Consider the following 25,926-nt stretch of genomic DNA (forward strand, 5'->3'; position numbering starts at 1 on the left):
AGAGCTTGAGCAGAGGAGGGGCAGAGAGAAGAGGGAAACACAGAATCTGAAGCAGGCTCCAGGCTCTGAGCTATCAGCACCAAGTCCTATGTGGGGCTTGAACTCACAGATCATGAGATCATGACCTGAACTGAAGTCAGATGCTTACCTGACTGGGCCACTCAGGTGCCCCTGTATTTTTAATTTATAGTCATTTCCTAAGTACTAGTCTAGACCTAAAAGCGATGTATTAATTAATGGCATTATATAAGCAAATAATTACCTTGGAATAATGAAATACATGTACCTGACCAATGAAGAGTTTCTGAGGTTTTATAAAGTAGTCATATATTTTATATATTATTAAATATTTTTGGAAGCTACAAGAATTTTGAAAGATTGTACTCTGAGTTAAGTGTGGATAAATACAAATCCAGAACCCCAGATCTGGACTGTCAAAGGTAGAGTTTAGCATGTATGATATTCCATGCTTCCAGGGCTGTTAGAGTTGGTTTGTGATAGATGAGCATGCTAGTTACAAGCCTCATGTTTTCCCTCTAACTGCTGATACACTTTTTATTTCCTTTGAATTTTTTTCAATATGGGACAGCTTCTTTGGGGGATGACTTTTTAACATAATTTGATGAGTGGAGTATATGTGCCTTAGGATTTTTAAAGTTTCGGAGAAAATATAATTTTATTCATTGTTTATTTATATTGGTGAGAATCCATGTAATGACAGTTTACTGAATAGTAATCGAATGCCTTATAAAAGTGAATACAGAAACTGTCAAGGTAATTTTTTTTTTTTTTTTTTTGGTAATGTGTTGAGTAATATAAACTTCTTTATTCTTAAATTTGTGAGGACTACAGAGATACATTTGAACAAGAAAACTTTGTTTTATAGGACCGTTTACCTCTTGCTGTGGTAGGTAGTAATACTATCATTGAAGTTAATGGCAAAAGGGTCAGAGGAAGGCAGTATCCTTGGGGTGTTGCTGAAGGTAAGGTTTTCTTCAATGAATGACTTTCTATAAGATTTAACAGTGTGATCAAATATTTGTATTTCACATTGATATATTCTAGATTTTCAAAGATAGTTCTGAATTCAGTTTCATTTAGCCTCATTTGCTCATAAGTACATTCTAGTTTCTCAGACTCTGTACATTGTCAGGTCAGGCAAGCACGCGCTAAATCCTAATTGTAATGCTCTCCAGGTCACTCATCGGTGCCCCACTCTCCCACCTCCATCCCATCATTAACTCTACTCCTGTTTTCTTGTTTGAAAACATACTTAAAGTGTAAGAATTCTTTACTGTTTGAAAACAGTTTCAGAGAAAAGGACTCACTTTTATCTGAGTCTCAGATGGGTCTGGGACCTTCAGGAATGATTGAGAACAACTTTTCACTTCAAACTGAATGAAAACATTCATAATATTCTTTCTCGGGATAAAAATCAACTTTTTTTGGCATCACATTTTTAGGATAAAAAAAATTTCTTTGTTAAGAGATACTCTACTAATTTTGCAGAGAGTTTTAAATACTAATAAAATCTTAGTTTATAGCATCAAATTTCAGAAGTCTTCTTGGCAATAGACATGTTTCCCCAGATTTGTGTTTGTTATATTGGTTTAACCTAATATCTAGTCTTCTGTGTTATAGTAACTTGGAACTAAGATTGAGTCATGATTATTTTTATACTTGTTAGTATTAGTTTGAAAAATTCTGTAATTTTTTGGTTCTTGTTCTAAGTTATTGTCCTTATCAGCAGCTTTCCCTATCAGTGAGGCTATACTTGTTCCCACCTCTGTGTCATCCTCAGGTAACTTTCAGTTGCTGAGCTGAGGCTTTAGAACTTACACAGTCCTTAGAAATGTGTGCTAAAGAATTTATTTCTCTAGTTTTAGTCCCCTCTTTACCACCAGAATGTTATTATTAGTGATACAGTTCTTTAAAATAAAGAACCTTAAAGTTACTGACTCACATTTTTATTTTGGCTACTAAAGTCATTCCCCCTCACCCTAGTACTAAACTTTTAAAATACATTTTATTATAGAACAAATATATTCTGTTTACAAATGGATACATTATGTCCCCTTCCAAAATTTCAAAATTTTTTTTTCTGTAGAGCTCATTTACTAGGTTTGAATATTTTATCATTTAAGATTAAACTACACTAAATACTATTAGAGTACACTTGTCTGGCATGCCCTTAAATTAAGTACTATGTTATAGTGTTAAAACTTGAATGAAAAATTGATCTAAAGAAGAGTAATGAAAAATTAATGAAATGTTGCATATTCTCTCATTGTTACCTCCAGCATTTTGTGAAATTTCCTTTGAAAATATTGGGCTTAGTGTGTTGTTTCTTTTTTTTTATATAGTTGAAAATGGTGAACATTGTGATTTCACAATTCTAAGAAATATGTTGATAAGGTAAGTTTGAGCAATGATTAAATTATGTAAGTTTTTTTCTTTCTCAAAATAAAGTTAGAATTAGATTTATTTTTGTCTTCTATAGGTGTAGCTGATTTGTTTATTATTTTTTTTTTAATGTTTTTTATTTATTTTGGAGAGAGAGATGGCATGCAACTGGGAGAAGGGTAGAGAGAGAAGGAGATACAGAATCTGAAGCCTGCTTCAGAGCTGTCATGCACAGAGCCCTACACGGGGTTCAAACTCGTGAACTGCGAGATCATGACCTGAGCCGAAGTTGGACGCTTAACCGACTGAGCCACCCAGGCACCCCTGTTTTATTTTCGTTTTTTAAAATATAGCTAACTTAAATTGGTATCTTCATTCTAGCACTCAAGTAAGCACTGCTTGGAGACAACTTGGATTATTTTGCCAGGTTTTAAAGCTGTTGGCAAAAAATACAAAATAAGCTGTGTCACTAGCAATCTGTGGGAAAATGAGTCTCTTTTTTTGTTATACTTCATGTTGAGATGGAAGATGGAAAGGCAAAGGCTTTTGCTCTTTTATGTGAAAAGCTTGGGATACCTGGAAGGGAAGGCTAGGCTTTGAGTTAAAAACTAGATTTTGAATGTTAAACGGTATCCAGCCTGGTGAGTGGGGTGTTTTTGGTACTAGGACACAGTGAACAGAACTGATCTTCCTCCCAGGCGAGAAAACATTACTCCTAAATTGTACCTTGTGCAGCTGATGAAAGAGAAGGAAAGCCTATGAGAGCAGGACATTGAACTAATCCTGATTAGAAGACTGGGACTTGATGGGGCGCCTGGGTGGCTCAGTCGGTTAAGCGGCCGACTTCAGCTCAGGTCACGATCTCGCGGTCCGTGAGTTCGAGCCCCACGTCGGGCTCTGTGCTGACCGCTCAGAGCCTGGAGCCTGTTTCAGATTCTGTGTCTCCCTCTCTCTCTGACCCTCTGTCTCAAAAATAAATAAACATTAAAAAAAAAAAAAAGAAGACTGGGACTTGAAACCATGAAGAAAAAGTTGAATAGAAGAGACATTAGTGGGCAAGAAACAGAAAGGGCATCAAAAGAAACCTCAGTGTTTTCATGTTGAGATAAATTCTTTCCTCTTGCCACCTCACACCCTTTCCCCACTTCTCTGCACCCCCATCGTGCTTACTTCTCCAGGCCCTCACCACATACTCTTTTCAACCTCCAGTTTTGGATGGCCATCTAAAGTTGAGGTTTATTTATTTTCATACTATCATGCAGTTTCCTAATGCACAGGAGTATCCTTATCTATTTAGAAGTATTAACTTGCATATTGTTGGTCATCGGAAGTCATGGAACAGTAAAGTTATTCTTACAAGTCAGGAGGGAAGTTTAAGTGAGTCAAACTGCTACCTCCAGAAGTATACTAAATATCACAGTGAATTTTGAGATCAAAGAGATTGCTATGTAGTTAGTCTTTCTTAAAGGAGCTTATGACCAGGTGCTTTAGGTAGGAAGTGGAGGATAGGGTTGATTCAGTTGTTGGGGTTGCCAGGCCTCACACAGTGGGAGAAGAACAGATGCATGTGAGAGGGGGCCCATCTGTCTCACTTTTGAGAATATACCGTTTCAGTTTCTATCATGAACTATTCCCTTTCTCTTCCTTTCTTAAGGTGTGACTTCAAAAGAATTAATAATATAATTGCTTATAACAGTATATATGTAGGGAATTTTTTTTAAGTTTATTTATTTATTTTGAGAGAGAGCACATGCAAGCATGCATGAACAGAGGAGGGGCAGAGAGAGAGGGAGAGAGGATTCTAAGCAGGCTCCATGCTGTCAGTGTGGATCCCTGTGGGGCTTGATCTCACGAACTGTGTGACATGACCTGGGCCAAAATCATCAAGAGTCAGTCTCTTAACCAACTGAGCCTCCAAACACCCCAGGAATGTTTTATAAATATTAATTGCCAGTCCATTCTCTCTGATTTTATTCTTTCCCCCAATTTTAAATCTCTGCAGCTTGCCCCATGCTTGACACAGTGGTATTCTATAACTTGGTCTTGTGTATTTTTATTTTTATTTATCTTATTATTTTTAAAAATTCTTTTGATATTTATTTATTTTTGAGAGAGAGAGAGAGAGACAGAGTGAGAGCAGGGGAGGGGCAGAAAGAGAGGGAGACACAGAATCTGAAGCAGGCTCTGGGCTCCAAGCTGTCAGCACAGAGCCCAGTGCAGGGCTCGATCTCACGAACCGTAAGATCATGACCAGAGCCGAAGTTGGATGCTTAACCGACTGAGCCACTCAGGCGCGCCCCGGTCTTGTGTATTTTTTTTTTTAAACGTTTATTTATTTTTGAGAGACAGAGCATGAGCGGGGGAGAGGCAGAGAGAGAGAGGGAGAACGGAATCCGAAGCAGGCTCCAGGCTCTGAGCTGTCAGCACAGAGCCCAATGTGGGATTCGAACCCACAAACTGTGAGGTCATGACCTGAGCCGAAGTCGGATGCTTAACCAACTGAGCCATCCAGGAGCCCGTCTTGTGTATTTTTAAATATGCAATCAATAATTGACTGCAAAACTAAAATACTGTGGAGGGGAAGGCTAATTACTGAGCTCGAAGCCAGACTTTGAACATTTGAAGGTACATAGCCTGGCAGCTGGTGAGTGGGACTCACTAGGATAAAAGTATTGCAGAACAAACGGACCATTCCTGCAGGAAGATTGAGCATAGGAAAGCTGCAAGACAGTCATACAAGTATGAAAATATAAAAAATTCTGAAGTTACATAATATAAAGCAGATATGTGTTGTAAAATGATTACTTAGATGGATTAAAAGAATTTAGAGTAAGTGTATATTTCATGGAGTGGGTCAGATACAAAAGGATTCATAGAAATAGATGTCTTAACATCGATTAGAATAAATACAGTCATTCACTGATGCTTATTTGTAAGATTGGGAGTGGTCCTGTTTAATATTTTTATCATTGAGTATGGCGAAGACGTTGATTTCAGTTCCTTGAGGTAGATGGTTAGGTGATTTTACTTAATGAGAAGCTCATTTATTTGTTCAATATGCTGCAGCACATTTGTTTTTCTTCCTAAAGCATAAATGTTTACTTATGCTAGATGGTTTTACTTTACTTTTTATCACAATTTTTCATTTGCAGTTTTTACATTTAAGTGTCTACAACATCCTTGAAAAGGAGAGTATTACAGTTTGAAAATGAGACGCTTAAGAATATTTTGATTTATTACTTTTTCTTGTAGGTTTGTAGTAGAGGTGAGAAAGATTTTTATTTAATGTAGCTCATGTCTTGTAAGGCACCTAGTAGATATTTAATGGGTACTTAAAGCAAGGAAATCTCATCACCACCAGTATTCCAGAGGTCTATAAATTCCAAGTAATTGCAATCTTGCAGGTTAAAGTTAGGAATAGTGGTTGCTTCTAAGAAAGACCCAAGTTCAAAGAAGTGTCATTTTGCTAATTAAGAGAACTGGCTGTTGTTGTAGGCAAACCAAAGAAGGCAATGGAAAGGAGACAAACTTGATAATGGATATTTTCAGAGTGTGGTGATGGACAGTGCAGAAATTAAATAGAGAGAGAAAACAAAAGGAGAGAAAAGAGGGCCATGATACCAGCAGTGAGAAATGGAAAAGATGATTAAGTTCCTGAAACTGGAGGAAACTTATTGCTAATTATTGATTTTAAGAGTGGAGGAATGAGTTGAATCTTAAAAAGTAACGTGGGAGCACCTAGGTGACTTAGTCAGCTGAGTGTCCAACTCTCGATTTCAGCTCAAGTCATGATCCCAGGGACATGGGATGGCGCACAGGGTCTGCTTAAGATTCTCATTCTCTCTCTCTCTCTCTTTCTCTCTCTCTCTCTCTCTCTCTCTCTCAAAAAAAGATAAAAATAAAGTGAAGCATATTTAAATAGGTGGAAACAGAGACCCATTATATCCTGAAAAAAAATCTGAACTAGGTATGATAAAGAAGGTTATTTTAGGGAAAGGGAAAAATCTTTCATTATCTAAAATGTTAGATGACATTAACAGAAATAGCTTGCTTAAACAGTTAATAAATTCACCTTGTTTTTATTTTACACATCTTGTATTTCAACTACTAAGTGCTCCACCTCAGGTCCTGTGGTGATTTTTGAGTGATTCCATAATGAGGTAATCTATATTTAAAATACAACAAGTATTTTTATATTGGTACAGTTATTTGTTTTTATTATTCTCTACTTAGAGAAACTGGTAACAGTAATTTGTTCCAGAAAATCAACAGTATTTATCTTACCTCAGCTTTAATATTTAGTTACCAATTTTTTAAAACCGCCTGTTATATGCTGTTTGTCTCAAGAGTACAAGAAGTGATGGCAAAAATATTTCTTACAAAGGGCAGCTTATAGTAAAGTTGAAAAGGTTGTGTGGTGTTATCCATAACATATACTGGTACCAAAAAATGACTGACCACCAAGGAGAAAATTGTTAGGGGTTTGAGTCACTCAACTTCAAGGCTGGGAAGAGCTTTCAAAGCAGTAGGATTCTTAAGTTTGAAGAATCCGTGACAAATTAGCATGAGCTATTCCATCTCAACCGCTGGATATTCTAGGAATAAAGAGCTACCTGACTTGACTGACATGGAAAGGGGTAGTGGCCATGAAGAGGATAAAGTCAACAAAGAAAAGAGCATAAAGAAAATGAGAATTGAGGAAAACCGAGAAGTACCCCTTAGGATGAGTTAAACTATCAGAGATTGCATGGAAATGTCCATTAGTAGAAGATGAGTCGGGGTAATTGAAAATCACCTTCCGTTCATAAAGGGAAAGTACATGTTTTCTGGATAGCGGAGAAATAAAAATACGGTGCACCTTTATGTTTGTTTCCCGGAAGGGAGATTTGGCAAAGTGGTGGGCATGGAAGATGAAGTATGGCAGAGTTAGGAATGGATGATGAGAAAAGGGAGACTCTGATGAATCAGAGTATTGCTACACCAGGTCAGGTAAAGGGAACCATAGAGCAGCTCAGAGTGTCTGTAGTGTCTAAAATCATTAAGGAATGATGAAATTGTCTCCTGTATTGTATAATTCATCTCATGTGTATTGATTTTATGTATAATAGAAATGCTATGAGCAAAATTCATTTAACCAAAATATCACATTCACTGAACAGTTTGAAGAAATAGGAATATGCTCTAAATTATTTTCCTTGGTTTGAATCCAACTTGATATGTGACCTAAAGTATCCATATATATTACCTCGGTAAAAGCTCAAATCTTAATAATATTGCTAAAAGAAAACCAATTTCTCTTATGTTTTATGAGCTTTGGCAGGAGCTAATCTTCCTCTAATAAAATAAGACATATACTATAAGGGTAAATATTCTTCTGTAGAAGTGTCATACTTTGAGGAGATTTAGAACTCTTAAACTTTCATTTGGAACCTAAATTTCCATTGGTTTCAGGTTTAGCATATTGTATCTTGCTCTGCCTTGAGTATAAGTGAAGATAGGTGAATGTTCTTCCTTAAGAATAGTATTTTTGCTTATTTTAGGTCTAGAAATTTTTGTTTTGGAAAATTTTGAATGTATATCAAGGCTTTCTTCATAGAAGCAAACTGTTGATATGTTGTTTATTTATGACAGAACACACATGCAGGACTTGAAAGATGTCACTAATAATGTACACTATGAGAACTACCGAAGCAGAAAACTGGCAGCTGTGACTTATAATGGAGTTGATAATAACAAGAATAAAGGGCAGCTTACCAAGTAAGTGTACCTTGTTTCCTCCAGAAAAGGTATCATTTATGTAAGTAAATAATCATATTGTTTTCATTTTCGTCAAGTTCTTGGCTACTCATTAGAAAATCGGGATTAATGGTCTTTATGCACAATAGCAGAAATTTATTGTTGTTAAACTTTGTTTTGGCAGTTTTGTATTTTACTACTTAATTTTCACAGGAAGTATTTTATTACCTTGCTCCTTAAGTGAAAGAGCCATGCATTCTCTTTTGGTCATTTGCCATTGTACTTATAATCCATATACCACATGTTTAATAGAACCTCAATTAGAAATCAAATGGCTCCTTCTGCAAATACATTTTTTAAGAGTTTGTCTTAATTCCAGTCTGCTAACATGTAGTGTTATATTCATGTCAGGTGTACTATATAGTGATTCATAATTCCCTACATCACCCAGTGCTCATCATCACGACAGGTATTCTCCTTGATCCCCATCACCTATTTAACCCATCCCTCCACTCACCCCCACCCCCCCCCCCCCCCCGCCTCTGGTAACCCTCAGTTTGTTCTCTGCAGTTAAGAGTTTGTTTCTTGGTTTGTCTCTCCCTCTCTCAATCTCTCTCTCTTTTTCTCTTTGCTCATTTGTTTGGTTTTCTTTTTTTTTTTTTTTTAACGTTTATCTGTTTTCGAGGGGGCAGGGGAAGGGCAGAGAGAGAGAGAGAGGGAGACATAGAATCCAAAGCAAGCTCCAGATTCCAAGCTGTCAGCACAGAACCTGATGTGGGGCTCAAACTCATGAATTGTGAGGTCATGACCTGAGCTGAAGTTGGACGGTTAACTGACTGAGCCACCAGGTGCCCCTTTTTTGTTTTGTTTCTTAAATTCCACATGTGAGTGAAATCCTATGGTATTTGTCTTTCTCTGACTTTATTTCACTTAGCATTATACTCTCTAGCACCATCCATGTTGTTGCAAAGGGCAAAAGTTCATTATTTTTTTTAACGGCTGAATAATATTCCTGTGTGTGTGTGTGTGTGTGTGTGTGTGTGTGTGTGTGTGTGTACACACCATATCTTCTTTATCCATTCATCTATGGATGCACACCTGAGCTGCTTCCATATCTTGGCTATTGTAAATAATGCTGCTATAAACGTAGGGGCACGTGTATCTGCAAATACACTTTTTTTAAGGTCAGGGAACAGTTACTACCAAGATCTCTTAACTGATTTTACTTTTAAGATAAACATTCTATAGTCTCTTTATGGAGACTAAATATAGAGCTTCTACCCTTTGTCTTTTTAAATAAACCATTTTGGTAGCAGAGTTTTCACTAACATTGTGTAGAAACAAGGGACAGGACCAAACAAAAGGAATATTTAGATGAATGTAGTCTTGGTTACCTTCTCCATTCCTATTCGGTATTTCCAGGGAGTAAATTAGCTTGAGTCTGGATTTCTTCTCTTGCTTATTAGAGTAGTGTCAGTGACTGCAGGGTGTGTAGTGTCACCCTGCTGAGCTAGTCCGTATCTCAAGCTGTGGTGGTTTATGATGGGGTGGGAGAAAGAGGTGTGTGAGGAGGCCTGTGAGTTAGCTGGCGGAGTTCTTGCTAACAGTATCTGTGCCCCATTTTTCCTTTATTTGGGACTGTTGAAGATCGTAAGGATTATGAAAACCATTTTAACATTGTGTATACATTTGTAGCAGGTGTTATCTACCATCAGAGGATGATCCTGAAGGATCATCTGTATCAGTAATGAAAAAGGCAAGTTAGCAAAGTGGCAGTATAGTACTATGTTTTATAGTGGTCAGCATTCCTTAAAATGGAAAAGAAAATGCTCCTTTTTTCTTTTTTAGTTATGTCTCCACAATGGCCCTAAATTCCAGAAGAAAGCAAACAAAGCATTATTAGTCACTGGCAGACACAAACAGTTCTCTTTTACAACTGATCTTAGATCTTACTTCATGTTTATTTCCTTCTATATTTTGCTAATGATGTTGGGGTCATAGACCCTTTGAAGTAGAATTTCTTTTTAGGCTATTAACATGCTTATATTTGAGGAACTTTACTGATCAATTCCTGTGTTTTCTGGTTTTAAGGATCTCCTTGTTAAAAAGGTAAATTTCTAGGTTTAAAAATTGGCAAGAGATTCTGATTCAGTAGATGTGGGATGGACTTGAGAGTTTATATTTTTAATAAGCGACCTAGATGGTTCTGATACAGGTGATTAGTCATGTATGCTTTGCGAAACAGTTTACTACTGCTGTTTTAAAAACTGATTTGGTTAATATTTCAACAATTTGTTTACATTTAAAATACAAAATTCTATTTGAGATAAGGTTTAGTGAGTAAGAAAAAGACTTTTAATCTGCTTGTTTTTAGCAACATTTGTATCCAACAGCTTTATTTAGCACAAAAACATAAGGCTCCATCATAGTAAATATTGTTCATAAAATTCTAATCCGTTTTAAATGCATCTTACTCGGGCTCTGTGCTGACAGCTCAGAGCCTGGAGCCTGTTTCAGATTCTGTGTCTCCCTCTCTCTCTGCTCCTCACCTGTTCATGCTCTGTCTCTCTCTGTCTCAAAAATAAATAAACATTAAAAAAAAAAAAATTAAAAAAAAAAAAAAGGGGGGCGCCTGGGTGGCTTGGTCGGTTAAGCGTCCGACTTCGGCTCAGGTCATGATCTCACGGTCCGTGAGTTTGAGCCCCGCGTCGGGCTCTGTGCTGACAGCTCAGAGCCTGGAGCCTGTTTCAGATTCTGTGTCTCCCTCTCTCTCTGCTCCTCACCTGTTTATGCTCTGTCTCTCTCTGTCTCAAAAATAAATAAACATTTAAAAAAAAAAATTAAATGCATCTTACTAACTTAGGGACTTTTTAATTGTTTAAAAGAAAACGATGTGTAATTAAAGCCACCGATAATTTTATATGTGAAAGGGGAATGTGCTATCAGTACATGTTATTCCTTAAATGTATGCAGTTAATGTGTGACTTTTTTTCTTTTAAACATTTGTTCATGTCCTAGAAATAAGGAATTGTTTTCACATTTCTAATAGAAGGCTTTTAAAATAGTGGTATTGTGATATTTCTGCTGTTGGATTCAGGTAAGGCAATTCAGAGAAAAATAGTGAACCTTACAGTGTTGTTAAAAATTCTTTTGCAGAAGTAGAATTCTAGTGTGGATTACTTGAGTTAAACTATATAACTGAGGCAAAAACATAAAAAGTAGAATTCTGTTGGAAATGTGTTTCTTAATGAGATGAATCATGTCCAAACTTTGTCTCTGAAAGTAATAAAAATATCTGTACTGCTAAAAAGCAAATTGCCTGAGGAGTTAGTACACTATTTTATGTTAATAGTAAGTAGAAAAATATCTTTAAAGATTGAACCAGTTGGGGAATGGCATGATTAGAATAGATATTGATATGATTTATTACATTGGGTTTTTACTACTTTATTGAGTAATATACTGAATCTGAAGGAAGTCACTTGGACGTTTTATCTATTGGTTGTATCTTCTATTATCTTGAAAATGTTAGCAATTTCAGAAATCATTGCAGCTGAATGTTTTTGTTGTTTAAATCAGTATCAGCAACTTGTGCTTTAGCTAATGTTAACGTGCTAAAAACTAAGGACTGATTCATGAGGAACTGAAAAGAATGGCTAATATTTAAATAGGTGATGTAGGGGTGCCTGAGTGGCTCAGTCAGTTAAGCATCCAGCTTGGACTCAGCTCATGATCTCACAGCTTGTGGGTTCGAGCCCCACATCGGGCTCCATGCTGACAGCTCAGAGCCTGGAGCCTGCTTCGGATTCTGTATCTCCCTCTCTCTCTCTGCCCCTTCCCTGCTCGCCTGTGTGCGTGCACTCTCTCTCTCTCTTTCTCTCTCTCTCTGAAAAATAAAATAAAACATTAAAAATTTTAAACGTGATATAAGCAAATGTGAATTTAGGCTTCTTAGTGATGTTCTAGTTGTATTGCTTTCAAGGGACTCTTCCCTCCATAGCAGTGCATCCTTTGATAATACTGGCAGGGAGAGGTTGAGGTTGTGGGGAGTTTGGAGTGGAAGAGTCAGAGTAATTAAACAAAAATTACCACTTTTCTAACCACCTCCCTCCATTATGTATCTGAACTCAGCATCCCAGCATGGACCCAAATACTGCATTACTAACAGCTAACATCACAGTTAGCTTGTTCGAAGCATGCTTAATACTGGGAGATACACTGTATGGAATTTTGTTATAGTACTTTGATTAATCACTGAAGAAGACTTCTCTTGTCACCTGGAGGGTTTTACACCTCCAGATATACCTAGGACAGTGTACCTCAGCTTAAGGGCTGGTTAAGAGGGAATAGGTCTTCTGTAAAGTGAGCTATCGGTAACTTGAAAATTTGTAATTTGGAAATTTTCAGGCAGATCACTTTAGGCAAGACTTTATGGAAGTTGAGGATCTGGAAATTGATTCTCTTAAAACTGCAGAGGCTCAAGTAACCTTTGGAAGACTTCATATAAACGGAGAACCTAGTTTAAAGACCATTGAACTGGACAATCTCTTTGGTTCTTAAAAACAGAGAGCTGTCATTTTATCACTTTGCGTAGTCTGTAAATAGCATCTGCAGGCAATTTGAGAAAGAAAGAAAATTGATAATAAGGTCATTTATTTATCTGCTGATTGCTAATGGACCTGTGTATTTTCCACTGCCCTCATAAAATATTTATACATGTACAAATCTATTAAAAATTTAGTTATAGGGGTGCCTGGGTGGCTCAGTCGGTTAAGCGTCTGGCTCAGGTCATGATCTCATGGTTTGTGAGTTTGAGCACTGCATTGGGCTCTGTGCTGTCAGCGCAGAGCCGGCTTCTGATCCCCTGTTCCCCCCCTCTCTCTGCTCTTCCCCCATTTATGTGTGCATGTGCGCTCTCTCAAAAACAAAGATTTTTTAATAATTAGTTATATTGACCTTTATATGGTAATGTATACTCTACAAAGTGCTAATCACACTTTAGTTTTAGAATAAAAGCTATCTTTTTAAGCATTTAGTAGTAAAATAATCTCGTATTTAATTTTCTGAGGCAGTTTTGGATGGACTGTAGAGTGTACTAAACAGTGGTCAAATATTTGGTTTGTATAGCTGAAAATATGCCTTTTTGTTAGGTTAGTGGTCCTAGAATGATTATATTTTGGAAGGATATAAAATAAGATTTAGATATCACATTGTACATCTTAAATTTATACAGTATTATATGTCAATTATGTCTCAGTAAAACTGGGAAGAAACCAAGATTTAGATTATGTGGTTAAAATCTGAAAAGTAGCTGAGTTTATCTCATCAAATGCTATTTTGTCTCAAGGTCAAAGTCTGGAAAAGTGGGAACTATTCCTAGCAGCTATTCAGGTATTGCCTGTATCTGGCAAAGAAAATACCAAGTCATTTATTTTAAGTACTTCTTAAATCCTCAGGGCGAGTGTATCTTGTTCACCCCTGACTGGAGAGTGGAGGGTGGTAGGCAATTTGAAGGAACAGAGAGGGAGGTCAAGTTCCAGATCAAAGAAGATTGAACAAGGGGTTGTAAAAGAAAAGAGAGAAGAATTAGCCATATCCAGATGGCAGATCTCTTAAAGAAAGAAAGGTGATCCCCAGTAAGAGGAAGGTTTTATTTGTTTTGTTGTGTTTTGTTTTTGCTAAACGTGCTTCTTAAAGTTATTCTTTCCTTGATCTTCTTTTGTATGTTTTACTTAAAACCACATTTGATTGGTAACTCTCATGAACTGTTGTCTATCATTGATTGATACCTTGCTTCAAGTTGGGCATACCCTGTTCCTCTTTCCCATACACTATTTTTCTGTTTTCTATAGCCTTCTCCATCTGTAAGCTTGGGAAAACTTTATGGATGACAAGATTCCTAGAAAGGACTAAAAATACTTATTTTCAAAGGCTGATTTTTAGAGCGCCCTTAGTACATGACAGAGTTTTCATTGAAAGAGAAATAAAGACAGTTTTCTGAAGTTTCCCAAAGTTTTTTCAAAGACTTAAATTTATTCAGTTGTATCCTTTACCCTTTGTTCAGACGTCCTTTCATGAAAATATAATAGTAGTAGAATATTGTTTTGTTTACTTTTGGTTTTAATGCTCTCACTTGGCAAAATAAAATGTTGGTAACTATTGTTTCCCAAAAATTTTGGAAATTTTTATTGCTCTTTGAAATCCATGTAAATGAAATTCCTTTGAAAATTTTTGTATGAAAATTGCTACATGTCTGTTTCCACAGTGGCCTACTAACCATTGATGCAAAAGTATGTGAATGTATTTGTTTAATGTGTTCTTCAGGAAAGACCACACATAATTTAAATGAAATGTGTTTGTTTTCTCTTACACTCAAAATGTGGGTCATGTAACACCACCACAGTAAAACCTTACTAGGTCAGCCTTGTGTGGTCCTTGCTGTCATTTTTCGTTGGTCACATGAAAGGGTGAATCATCTGGTGGCTTTCAGGAACCATAAACCTTTAAAGAGATCCCTAGGAGGAGCTGTGTTATATCTTTGGAGATTTAGCATGATACTCAGGTTATGTTATAGACTTTTTTTTTTTCCTTTTTAAAAAAAAACTTTTACCTGGCCCTTTCATTTCTTTGGCTGAGTCCCTTTAAATTTCTCTGACAAGTTTAAGTGAATAAGCTTTAGCATGTCTATGTGTGTAAAGAACAATTTCCCATTAAAAAGCAGTTAGGCTGGGGCGCCTGGGTGGCTCAGTCAGTTAACCATCCAACTTTGGCTCAGGTCATGATCTCAGGGTTTGTGATTCGAGCTCCACGTGGGGCTCTGTGCTGACAGCTCAGAGCCTGGAGCCTGCTTCGGATTCTGTGTCTCCCTCTCTCTCTGCCCCTCCTCCACTGGCACCCTGTGTCTTTCTCTCTCAAAAATAAATAAACATTAAAAAAAAAATTTTTTTTAAAGCAGTTAGGCTATGATACAATTTAAATGGTTTTTCTGATCCTCTAGTTAAAAAGGTTTTATTTGGAAAAAAATAATGTGATGAAAAAAAGTGATCCTTCTTCCTGTGTTTCCTACATTGTAAGCACAATATTGTATTACAGTTTCCTAAATATCACTTTCATAACGATGACTACAAATGTGGTGCTAATTTAAGATTTCAAAGATCATTTTTACTGATGAGAGGATTAAAAAAATTTATTTTAGATATGTATAACCATTTTTTTATAATACTGGAATATCAGTTCATTTGATCAGGAGTCAAGTATTTTTACAAGGCTGAAAAACTTAAAGTATCTCAGATACGAAATATTGTAAATATTTCCTATTTTGGAAGTACATGTATTTAAATAGGTTTAAAAATTTGAGCAGGCTGTCAGAAGATAATTGCACAGCATGCTTATTTTCATAATGATTTGGTATAGTAATTAACAGAATTTTGGGAAAGAAATTAACTAACTTTAACAAATTTTGCCATAAACTTTGCTTTAGGGCACATACTTTAAATTACTTAATTGTGACGTCTCTGAATTTGCCTTTAATTGTTGCTTTTAGTGTGGTTTACTCTAAGTGTTTTAAGTCTCCGTTTTTTGTTCTTTTAGATATGACACAGTTGAAGGCATGTAAGTTTTTTTCTTTTAAGATGTAAAGGTTTTTAATAAATTTAGAATTTAAAAGCAAATTTCAAAATATAGTCTTTCCACCTAGAGTTATCTAAATAAAAATCAAAATAACAGTGGTTACTTTTGGTTAGCTGGTAACCTTTTCATGTGCAAATTATACCATGAGTTCTTTGAATTTACATGAATTGCCTTTTTCCTCCCAAGGATAAAATTAAATGAGCATTTTATTATAAGGAGGAATATATATTTAATTTTAAAATCAGTCTGAGTTTCTAATTTATTTACTATACAGTTTTGAACTATGTTTTCAGATTACGCCAATATTGTTGGATAGTCTCAGTTGCTTAAACATACATATTCAGTTAAAACTGTCCATTAAAAAAATAGTTATTAGATTATTTCTCTTCTAGAGGCTAAAAATGTTCTGGGAGATGGAATAAGTGAGGTTTATAGACTCAAAATCTAACAAAAGCTTTGGACCCTCTCACCGGAAGAATGCTTGCATGGACACACATGTTTAGTGTGTCATTTCAGGGGATTCATTGCCACTCTGCTCAAGAGATTGGAAGCCCCTGTACCAAAACACCTGCCATAGATATGAGAACTACATTATCAAGGAGGGCCTTAACTTTTAATGAAATAATGATATTTACATTTAAAAATTTATTTCAGAGGCTCAGGCGGTTAAGCGTCTGATTACAGCTCAGGATGTTCTCTCAAGGCTTATGGGTTTGAGCCCTGCATCGGTCTCTGTGCTGACAGTGCAGAGCCCGCCTTGGATCCTCTGTCCCCACTCTCTCTGCCCTTCCCCTACTCGTGCGCTCACGCTCTCTCTCGCTCTCAAAGATAAACATTAAAAAAATTTTTAACAATTTTGTTCAGTTGACCTCACTTTTTGAATGCAGGTTTTTGTTCTAAGTTAATGTTTGGTTTAGTTTCATTTTCAGAACTTCTGATTAATTGTTTAATTGCTAAAATATACTGCAGGTTTGTAAGTTTACTTTTGGTGAAGAACTATCCTTCAGTTAGCATTTTATTCTAGATTACACTAATTGCAAAAACAGATCATCTTGATCACAGCAGTGCTTCATGGCTTTGTCCTCCCTTTTTGGTAAGAAAAATCCATAGCCAGTGTTCTGACCTGTTGCTCTTGTTGAATATATTCCATCAAGCTCTTTTGTCGTTCTCCTTGATAGGGGGAAGAGGAGTACTGGAAAAATACTCAGCCTCATTAGGAGAGAAATCTACCATAATCAGAGTGTCTCACATCAGGATTAAAGTGACTAACCCTAGAGGTTATGGGTGAAATCCAAGGCCTGATTTTGTTTTTGTTTATAAGCCATGATTTAATTTTTTAAACTGTTTTACTGACATAAAATTCACCAATTTAAATATACAATTCAGTGGTCAAAGGCTGTTTATGTGGAGGCAAAGTAAACAAGTTTTATCAACAAAGTCAGAAGAAGGCCTGCCTCTTTAGGTTGCTCTAGTGTATTGAATAGTTTTCAGAGATCCTCAAAGCCACAGAGTACATGTTTCTTTCCTCCCTGGGACTATAGTAAGTTGCTGATAATTTTATGTTCCCTTGTGTCTGTGAGTATGCTAGCCATTATATAAAGCTCATCTGCAGTATTTTTCAACATGAAAATTTTGAACAAAATTGTGTAGAGAATTGAGCCTGTGGACCTTAATGTTAGTAGACTGAAATACTTCCATTCAACTATGCTTGTGTCTGTTTTCTGGCATTTCAAAAAAAAATTACTAGGATATTTATTTGCTTCTGATTCTTTCTCATGTGTATGCATCTATGTATGTGTTTTTTATCACCAGTACATGTTTTAAAGTAAGACAGAAACTTTAGACACTAAAATAGGTAGAATGACTTTTCATAATCAGTGAAATTACCATAAATGGCCTAGAAATGAAAAATGTTCTAGGTATTGACTGGTAGTCATTTCCAGCATGTCAATTCAGTTACTAAAATAAGTCTGAATTGGTGTTAATTAACTTACAATTATAATGTCAGTAATTGTCTTAGAAGAAGAGATTATAACACTTAGAAATTTTTAGAACTACAAATAGGCTATGTATATTAACTTCATTAGCTCAGTTCCTTTTTTCGCATTAAAATTTTGTTGAGGGGTGCCTGGATGGCTCAGTCAGTTAAGTGTCTGACTTCGGCTCAGGTCATGATCTCATGGTTCTTGAGTTCAAGCCCCACGTCAGTTCAAGCTGTCAGCACAGAGCCTGGAGCCTGCTTCAGATTCTGTGTCTCCCTCTCTCTCTGCCTCTCTCCTACTTGTGCTCTGTCTCTGTCTCTGTCTCTCTCTCTCTCTCAAAAATAAATAAAATGTAAAAAAATAAAAAATACAAAAAATAAATAAAATTTTGTTGAAAGTACAAAATTAAATAATTTTCTTCTCATTTTCCATGCTGTGAGTATAATTTAGGAATGTTTCCTTTCCATTTTCCTTCTACAGTTTATTTTATGTGTCATCTTTAGATTGGTATGCACTAACTAGCTTTAGAGAAACCTCCTGCTAACAGTTTGTTATTCATGTCTCTTTTCATAATAATTGTTCACTAGAGATTCCAGTTTAAATATAAAACTGGAAGGAAATTCTAGATTAGAAATACAACTTTTGAAGCTTCTAAAGAATTTTTAATGCATTTATACACAAAACTTCAAATCTGTGATCTGTGTCACCTAAGATGGTGTTCAGAATAATTGAAAAATCATTTTCAAGCTTATTTTCAAAAAACAGAATTTAGTGATGACAGCATCTCATTTGTTTTCATCGCCGTGTCAGAGTTTTGTATCATACTTCTCATTTTTGGACTTCTGATGATTATCCTTAATGTTCACAACAGGAGCCCTCTTGCACAAATGGAAGAAGAAAGAAGGGAGCATGTAGCTAAGATGAAGAAGATGGAGATGGAGATGGAGCAGGTGTTTGAGATGAAGGTCAAAGAAAAAGTTCAAAAACTGAAGGATTCGGAAGCTGAGGTAGAGCCTAACGTTGTCCCGTTACGGACACAGTATTTCTTTTTAAAATGACAAAGGTCTTCAGTAGTCTAGATAATAAAACCTCTCTACACATATTTTTAAAAATTTAATATAATGCCCTGATGTGGCGCCTGAGTGGCTCAGTCAGTTGAGCGTCCAACTTTGGCCTAGGTCATGATCTCAAGGTTCGTGCGTTCGAGCCCCACGTCGGGCTCTGTGCTGACAGCTCGGAGCCTGGAGCCTGTTTTGGATTCTGTGTCTCCCTCTCTCTCTCTCTCTGCCCCTCCCCCACTGTGGTCACTTACTCTCCCTCTCAAAAATAAATAACATTAAAAAAAATTTAGGGTCACTGCCCTAGTGTAATACAATGGAGAAATAAAAGCAAGTACTTTGTTTATAATAACGTATGTTTTGATATGTTAGTATTTGAACACATATACTTGGTAGGAAGACATAATAGAATAATTATAATGAATTATGAGTTTTAATGAGCAAATTATGAGAAGTGGAATTATAAGCTATTCCTTATATTCAGTGTAAGAAAAGTAAAGATCAGAGTTTTGGGTGGATGTAAGAATAAAAACTAGTATTAGAATAATAATCATCATCATCATCATCATCATCATCATCATCATCATCAACCAGAGTTACTTGCATATGAATGAGAGAAAGAAAGAGAGAGAGAGAACCTTAACTGAACTAAGGGCATGCCAGGATAAAACAAACAGCCAAAGGAGAGAAAATGAAGGAATGTGATATTCCTGTAAATGAATTGGGCTTATTTGTAATATAGTGTCAGAGTAATTGCTAGTGTTACAAAATTGGTAGAGTAGTGACAAAGCATCCCAACAAGCTTCTTTACGACCTTGGAATCCCTCTATAGATGTTGAGGCATGCATTTAGTTTTTATTAATCAAAAAGACTTTGAAGACATTCCCTTACATTTCCTTCAAGAAGTGAAAGATGGAGGGGAAAAGCACTAACATGAGACTCTATCAAATAAGTAGTTGGTGTGATAGATATTAACATGAAATATTTTTTTAAGTGACCTTTAATGTTAAAATTCAGTGAGATCCCTATGTTTATATGTGGCTCCACTAATAATATTTGTATCTAAATAAATTCAAAGGGGATTCAGATCTATTCTGTTACATCCTTATGGTTGATCTCATTGCCTTTGTAATTACTGTATAAAATACGGAAACCCTCTTTGACTAAATATCTAACAAAGTATTTTAATGCACTAAATAGAATGCATGGAGTGAGTAAAATACTGAAAAATTTTAAAGAAATGTTTTTATTCCACATTAAATTTCTCTTAAATTACTGGGCTTTACATGTAATTTCTTAAAAACAAACAAAACAAAACAAGACAGGGGCACCTGGTTAAGTGTCCGACTCTTGATTTTGTCTCAGGTCATGGTCTCAGTGTCATGAGATCAAACTCCAGGTTGGCCTCTGCTCTGAGCATGGAGCCTGCTTGGGATTCTTTTTCTCTCTCTCTCTCTCTCTGTCTCTCTCTCTCTCTCTCTCTCTCTCTCTCTCTCTCCATCTCTCAAAATAAATAAACAAACTTAAAAAAAAAAAAAGCAACTGTGACTGTTGTTATATTTGTTATAGGCTTAATTCAGCAGAGATACAGAATAGTTCCTTCTTGTTTGAGTTCTCAGAAGACTGCAGGAATAGCAGCCCTGGCACCTGTTATTAAGATGACATTTTGGAGATTAAATTAAATCTAAGAGTTTGTACCCTTTCGTTAATTAGTGAATAATCTGGAAAAGTCCGTAACAGAAGGGGAATAAAAACAGGAATAATCAAGAGTCTGCATTACCTCCAAACTCAAGATTTCTTTGAAAATCTAAAAGTAGTTGAATTTACATTTACTATAGACATATTTTAGAGCTTCCTCCTAAGAGTAAATGTTATAAAGAAATAATTATGAAACTGTAGCCAAAGAACCTTTCAAGAGTTTTTATGATTTCTGTAAATGGTGAAAACAGTTTTGAAAAACTTAACTACTCTTTGAAGTCTGAAATCTTTCTTAGCGTGAAAGAACCTGTAAAGAAATCTGGCCAAGTTTCCCCTAATACTGTAAGCCATGTTAAGTATATAAATATATGGGTGAAGGAACCTATTTAACCTTAATAGGTTTGTTTTTTTTTTTTTTCAAGTTCATTAGTGCTAAAAGTGTTTGTTTAGGCATAGCTGCTAATGTCCAGCAGCACAGGGCATCAGGCGCACTACTAAGCACCCTTCTTGTGTTATGTCATTAAATCCACACCATAACCCTATGGAGTAGATACTATTGTCCATCTTCCTTTTATTTTCATGAGAGGAAGGATAAATTAACTTGGTCAGTGCTGCATGTATAGTTGTAAGCCATTATTTGAACTCACTTAATTCTTTAAGTTTGCTCTTATTCACCAGATAAATCCACGGTCATGTATTCATAGTTTCAAATCTTAAATCCTGACAAGCTCTGAAAACTGCAAAACCAGACATAGAACTAATAGTTTTATTCCACTTGATGTGAATATTTATAAAATTTACTGCAAAAAAATAGTAATGTGTTTGATTATAGGTGCTACCCTAGACAACCCAGGATGTGTTTTGCAAATGTAGTATGTATATATTTCTAAGTAGTGTTGCCATTCTAAGATCTGAAGTATTCAGAAGTTTGGAAGACATATAACCCCAAGGGTTTCTTGAGAGGGATTGTAACCTGTACTTCTTACCTACATGCAACTAACACAGAAGATACTTACATACAACAGAAATTTACACATCAAAAATGATGAACATCCGTGAACTTAACTACCCAGCTTAAAAACTAAGACTTCATTAGTTCATTTGAGGCCCTTGTGTGCCTATGGTAGCACTTTTTCTCCTTCTCAGAGGTAACTATTGTGAATTGTGTGTTTCTGATTCCCTTGCATTTTTTCTATAACTAAAGGCATTTTCCTGCATTTCTATTTTCTGATATTTTCTTAGTACCTTGTTTGCTATGATCAGGAAGATGATCATAGCATATTTGACTCATGTTTGCTTAAATTTATCTTAGATGGTTTTATTTTTTAGGAATTGCATGAAATATTTGCAGTAGGAGTAAATTTGAAGTCCCTCTCTGTGGGTTTACAAAATAATTGAGAAAATAAATTTTATGCAAAATTTCATTATAATCCAAATTCAAGATGTTAACTCACTGATGTAATATGATCATTAGTAGAACATGATTCCTAGACATCTGAAGATTTTGAATATTTTTGGGGTATTAAGTGTATTTAGATTTAATCTGATTTTTTTTTTTTATTAATGACTATTTTCTTCAGAAATAGACTGACTAGTGCATAAGTGACATTATTTAGTGATCCATTAGGTGAGCTCTCTGTTTCTGCAGTTACTTTGCGTGAGTGTTTCTACTTAGCATTCTTATACAGCATTGATTTTCAGTGTAGGAAAACCACCTGCATTGGAATCTCTGGGGCTTGTTGAAAATGCAGATTTCTAATCTTAACACTGAAAGATTCTAATTCAGCATGTTTTGGTGAGGTCCAGGGTTCAATATTTTTTAACAGAGCACTCCTGGTGATTTATATGAAAATTAATATTTGACAAACCACTGCTTTATAAGAATTGGGGGAGCTTCCTATGATCTTGGAGCTCTAAATTTAAGTCTTTATGTATACCTGCTTTCATTCCACTTGTCTTAGCTTTCTGAGTTTAGAATTAGGAGGCAGTTCAAATCCTCATTCTTCTATTTTTCTGGCTAATGATTTTGGGCAAGGGACTTAAACTCTGCAGCTGTTTACTCATTTATACAATGGGGACAGTGATGTCTTATTTGCCTTGCTTCTACATACTTATGAATAATGAAAAGTGAGGTCAAAGATAGGATACGTCCATTGTAAAGTGCAACACAACTGTAAACTTTTTGTACTTTTTTTTCCTATTTCCCAAGATTATTCTCTTGGGTCACTGGCCTCCTATAGGAGAAGAAAACCTAGACAGTGCTTTCCAGGTGGTACTCTGAATTTATAGCACAAGAACTCAGTGCTCATAATTTTAACATTAGAATGCCTGGGTGAAACCTACTTCTGTTCCTGATTTCTTAAATAGTTTTATTTTATATATCGTGCTGTGATTTAGCTCCAAAGGCGCCATGAGCAAATGAAAAAGAACTTGGAAGCACAGCACAAAGAATTAGAGGAAAAACGTCGTCAGTTTGAAGATGAGAAAGCAAACTGGGAAGCCCAACAACGTATTTTAGAACAACAGAACTCTTCCAGGTAATTAATATCAGATTCCCAAGAAATGTGTATGTTAATGTTTCAAGGAATTATTGTCTTGTTTATTTTAACAATATTAGCATTTTAAAAGATACTACCCATTATCACACAACCACAATTATTTTCATGGGTGAATATTTTTACATAGATGGATGCAATCTGTCTACTCTAACAGTATTTCTTTTCATTACAAGCATTTTCCATTACTTAACTGTCTTCATAATTATAACTTGGTAGCTTCATCACATTCTCCCCACTTGACTCACCATAATCAATTTCTTACCTCCTCCCCTCAATTGTTGGACATAATAGTTGTGTTCGATCGTCAGCAAGCATAGAAAACACTGCTGCAAAAATCTTTTATACAATTTAGGGCTATGTTTTAATTGTGTTATTTCTTTAGGATTAAGTTCTGAAGGTAAAATATTGGATATGTAATTTCAAATACAACTGATCAATTACTTGTTCTTAATTTACACAAAACTTAGTAATATTTGTACCTTGGTGTTGTTCTTTTCCTTGTTAGTCCCATTTAAAACTGAAAAGTTATATCCCTATAAGAATTCTACAATTTACCCTCACTGCTAAATATTTTCAAGGTTAGACATTTGTTCTATAATGCTTTCCTTCTTTTAATTTTTTCCCCAGTGAAAAGGAAAATCTATTTGTAAAAGCAAATGTAATTGAGAATGCAAATAGCAGTAGAAGAGAAGGTACCCTATTTGATGTCAGTTGATCTTTTTCAGTTTGCACTCTTATTTGGGAAGAATTGTTCTCCTACATTAAAACTGGATTTCTGTCCTATTTTTAGTGTTTATCCTGAAATTTGGTCAAAATTTGATTGTCTGTTACAGATTTGTATTGTCGTCATTCACTTCTAAATCTGATAATTTTTTAAGCTAAAAAAAGGTAGTGTTTGAAAATCTAACAGTTGTAATTGGGTTAGCCATTGCTACCATCTTATGTTATCTTTAATGTTTATAACATGGCCACTCATTTTGATTATTTTCCTTGAATCATTTAGAACCTTGGAAAAGAACAAGAAGAAAGGGAAGATCTTTTAAACCCTCTATTGACCACCAGTTACGTATTAGTTGCCAATATGCCAGCTTGGACATCAGTGTTTGTTGGATCCGTTTGACCAATTTGCACCAGTTTTATCCTTAATGATGGATTTAACAGCATGACAAAAATTATTATTATTTTTTTGTTCTTGATGGAGATTAAGATGCCTTGAATTGTCTAGGGTGTTGTGTACTTAGAAACTAACAGCTCTAAGTACCTTTCCTACATTTTCTTTTCTTGTTCTTTTTTTTTCTTTCTTTCTTTCTTTCTTTTTTTTTTTTTTTTTTATTAAACAGATGTCTTCAATTTAATGCAAGAAAACATTTTACTGTTGTACAATCATGTTCTGGTGGTTTGATTGTTTACAAGATATTCCAAAATAAAAGGACTCTGGAAGGTTTTCATTGAGGATAAATTGCCATAATATGATGCAAACTATGCTTCTCTATGATAATTATAATACAAAGGTTCCATTCAGTGCAGCATATACAATAATGTAATTTAGTCTAACACAGTTGACCCTATTTTTTGACACTTCCATTGTTTAAAAATACACATGGAAAAAAATCCTATATGCTTACAATGCACCTAGAGCTTTTTTATAACAACCTTTTTTTGTTTATTTGTTTGTTTTGGATTCTTTAAATATATGTTATTCTCATTTAGTACCCTCTTTAGCCAGAATCTCATTACTGCTTCATTTTTGTAATAACATTTTATTTAGGTATTTTCCATATATTGGCCCTGCTAAAATAGAATATAGCATCTTTCATATGGTAGGAACCAACAAGGAAACTTTCCTTTAATTCCCTTTTTACACTTTATGGTAAGTAGCAGGGGAAAAATGCATTTATAGATCATTTCTAGGCAAAATTGTGAAGCTAACGACCAACCTGTTTCTACCTATGTGCAGTCTCTTTATTTTACTAGAAATGGGAATCATGGCCTCCTGAAAAGAAAAAAAAAGTCACCATTCTGCATTTAGCTGTATTCATATATTGCATTTCTGTATTTTTTTTTTTGTTTGTATTGTAAAAAATTCACATAATAAACAATGTTGTGATGTAATAGAGTGTGGGCTCTTAAATATTCTACAGTTGATATACAAGAATAGAATATGTTTGGGAAGAAACTTCAACTTGAATTTGTCTCCTCCACAATTGTAACTCCTCTTTTCTATTGTATGTTTATTTCATTTAGAATATGGTCAATGTATTGCTTTTCTAATTTATGAGATGTACAGTTATCTCTACTCATTACTCTCATTAATGTTTATACCTCTGAGAAGAAATCCCAACTCATTCACATTAGATGAACTCTCAAGTCCCTGGAAACTGAAATTTTGTAACTGGAAAGAAGGTGGTGCAATTTAAAGATCAATGATGTAGATTTTAACATAATGCTTTATGGTATATTAAATATAATTAATGCAACCCAGTTCATTACCTAAAAAAGTTGCACCATGTTTGTTACTTTTAAAAATTAATGATCCAAGCAGAAGGAAGTAACTGCTAATTCTTACGAGCCAATATTTTTGGTTTCACAGGCTGAAGGATTTAAATAAGTCAGTATGCTTAAAATGATCCTTATTGCTTTTCAAAAAAAAATAGATCTAAAATGTAAAACATATATTAGGAAGATTATTTATGTTATAGTATCTTCAGTTTATATGTAAATTGACCCCAGGGTTACTTTTTTTTTTTTAATGTTTATTTTTGAGAGGGAGAGAGCCAGCGAGCGAGCACGAACAGGGGAGGGGCAGAGAGAGAGGGAGGTACAGAATCTGAAACAGGCTCCAGGTTCTGAGCTGTCAGCACA

At 35.3% G+C, this 25,926-nt stretch overlaps 1 protein-coding gene across 6 annotated transcripts in view; it reads left to right on the top strand.

Moving 5' to 3' along the window:
* Positions 1 to 24,904, top strand: part of SEPTIN7 (septin 7) — a 116,973-nt gene extending 92,069 nt beyond the window's left edge. For 5 of the 6 annotated variants that reach the window (XM_042969903.1, XM_042969920.1, XM_042969895.1 and 2 more), the window contains 7 exons: positions 887 to 983; positions 2,364 to 2,415; positions 8,035 to 8,160; positions 15,730 to 15,750; positions 18,622 to 18,757; positions 22,904 to 23,043; positions 24,068 to 24,904. In XM_042969903.1, the coding sequence (XP_042825837.1) occupies positions 887 to 983; positions 2,364 to 2,415; positions 8,035 to 8,160; positions 15,730 to 15,750; positions 18,622 to 18,757; positions 22,904 to 23,043; positions 24,068 to 24,107 (612 nt within the window). In that variant the 3' untranslated portion in view covers positions 24,108 to 24,904. The remainder of the gene's footprint in view (positions 1 to 886; positions 984 to 2,363; positions 2,416 to 8,034; positions 8,161 to 15,729; positions 15,751 to 18,621; positions 18,758 to 22,903; positions 23,044 to 24,067) is intronic. The other variant, XM_042969927.1, reaches the window with a different exon arrangement.
* Positions 24,905 to 25,926: the final 1,022 nt, after the last annotated feature.

The sequence above is a fragment of the Panthera tigris genome, chromosome A2 (genome assembly GCF_018350195.1).
Source record: "Panthera tigris isolate Pti1 chromosome A2, P.tigris_Pti1_mat1.1, whole genome shotgun sequence".
NCBI lineage: Eukaryota > Metazoa > Chordata > Mammalia > Carnivora > Felidae > Panthera > Panthera tigris.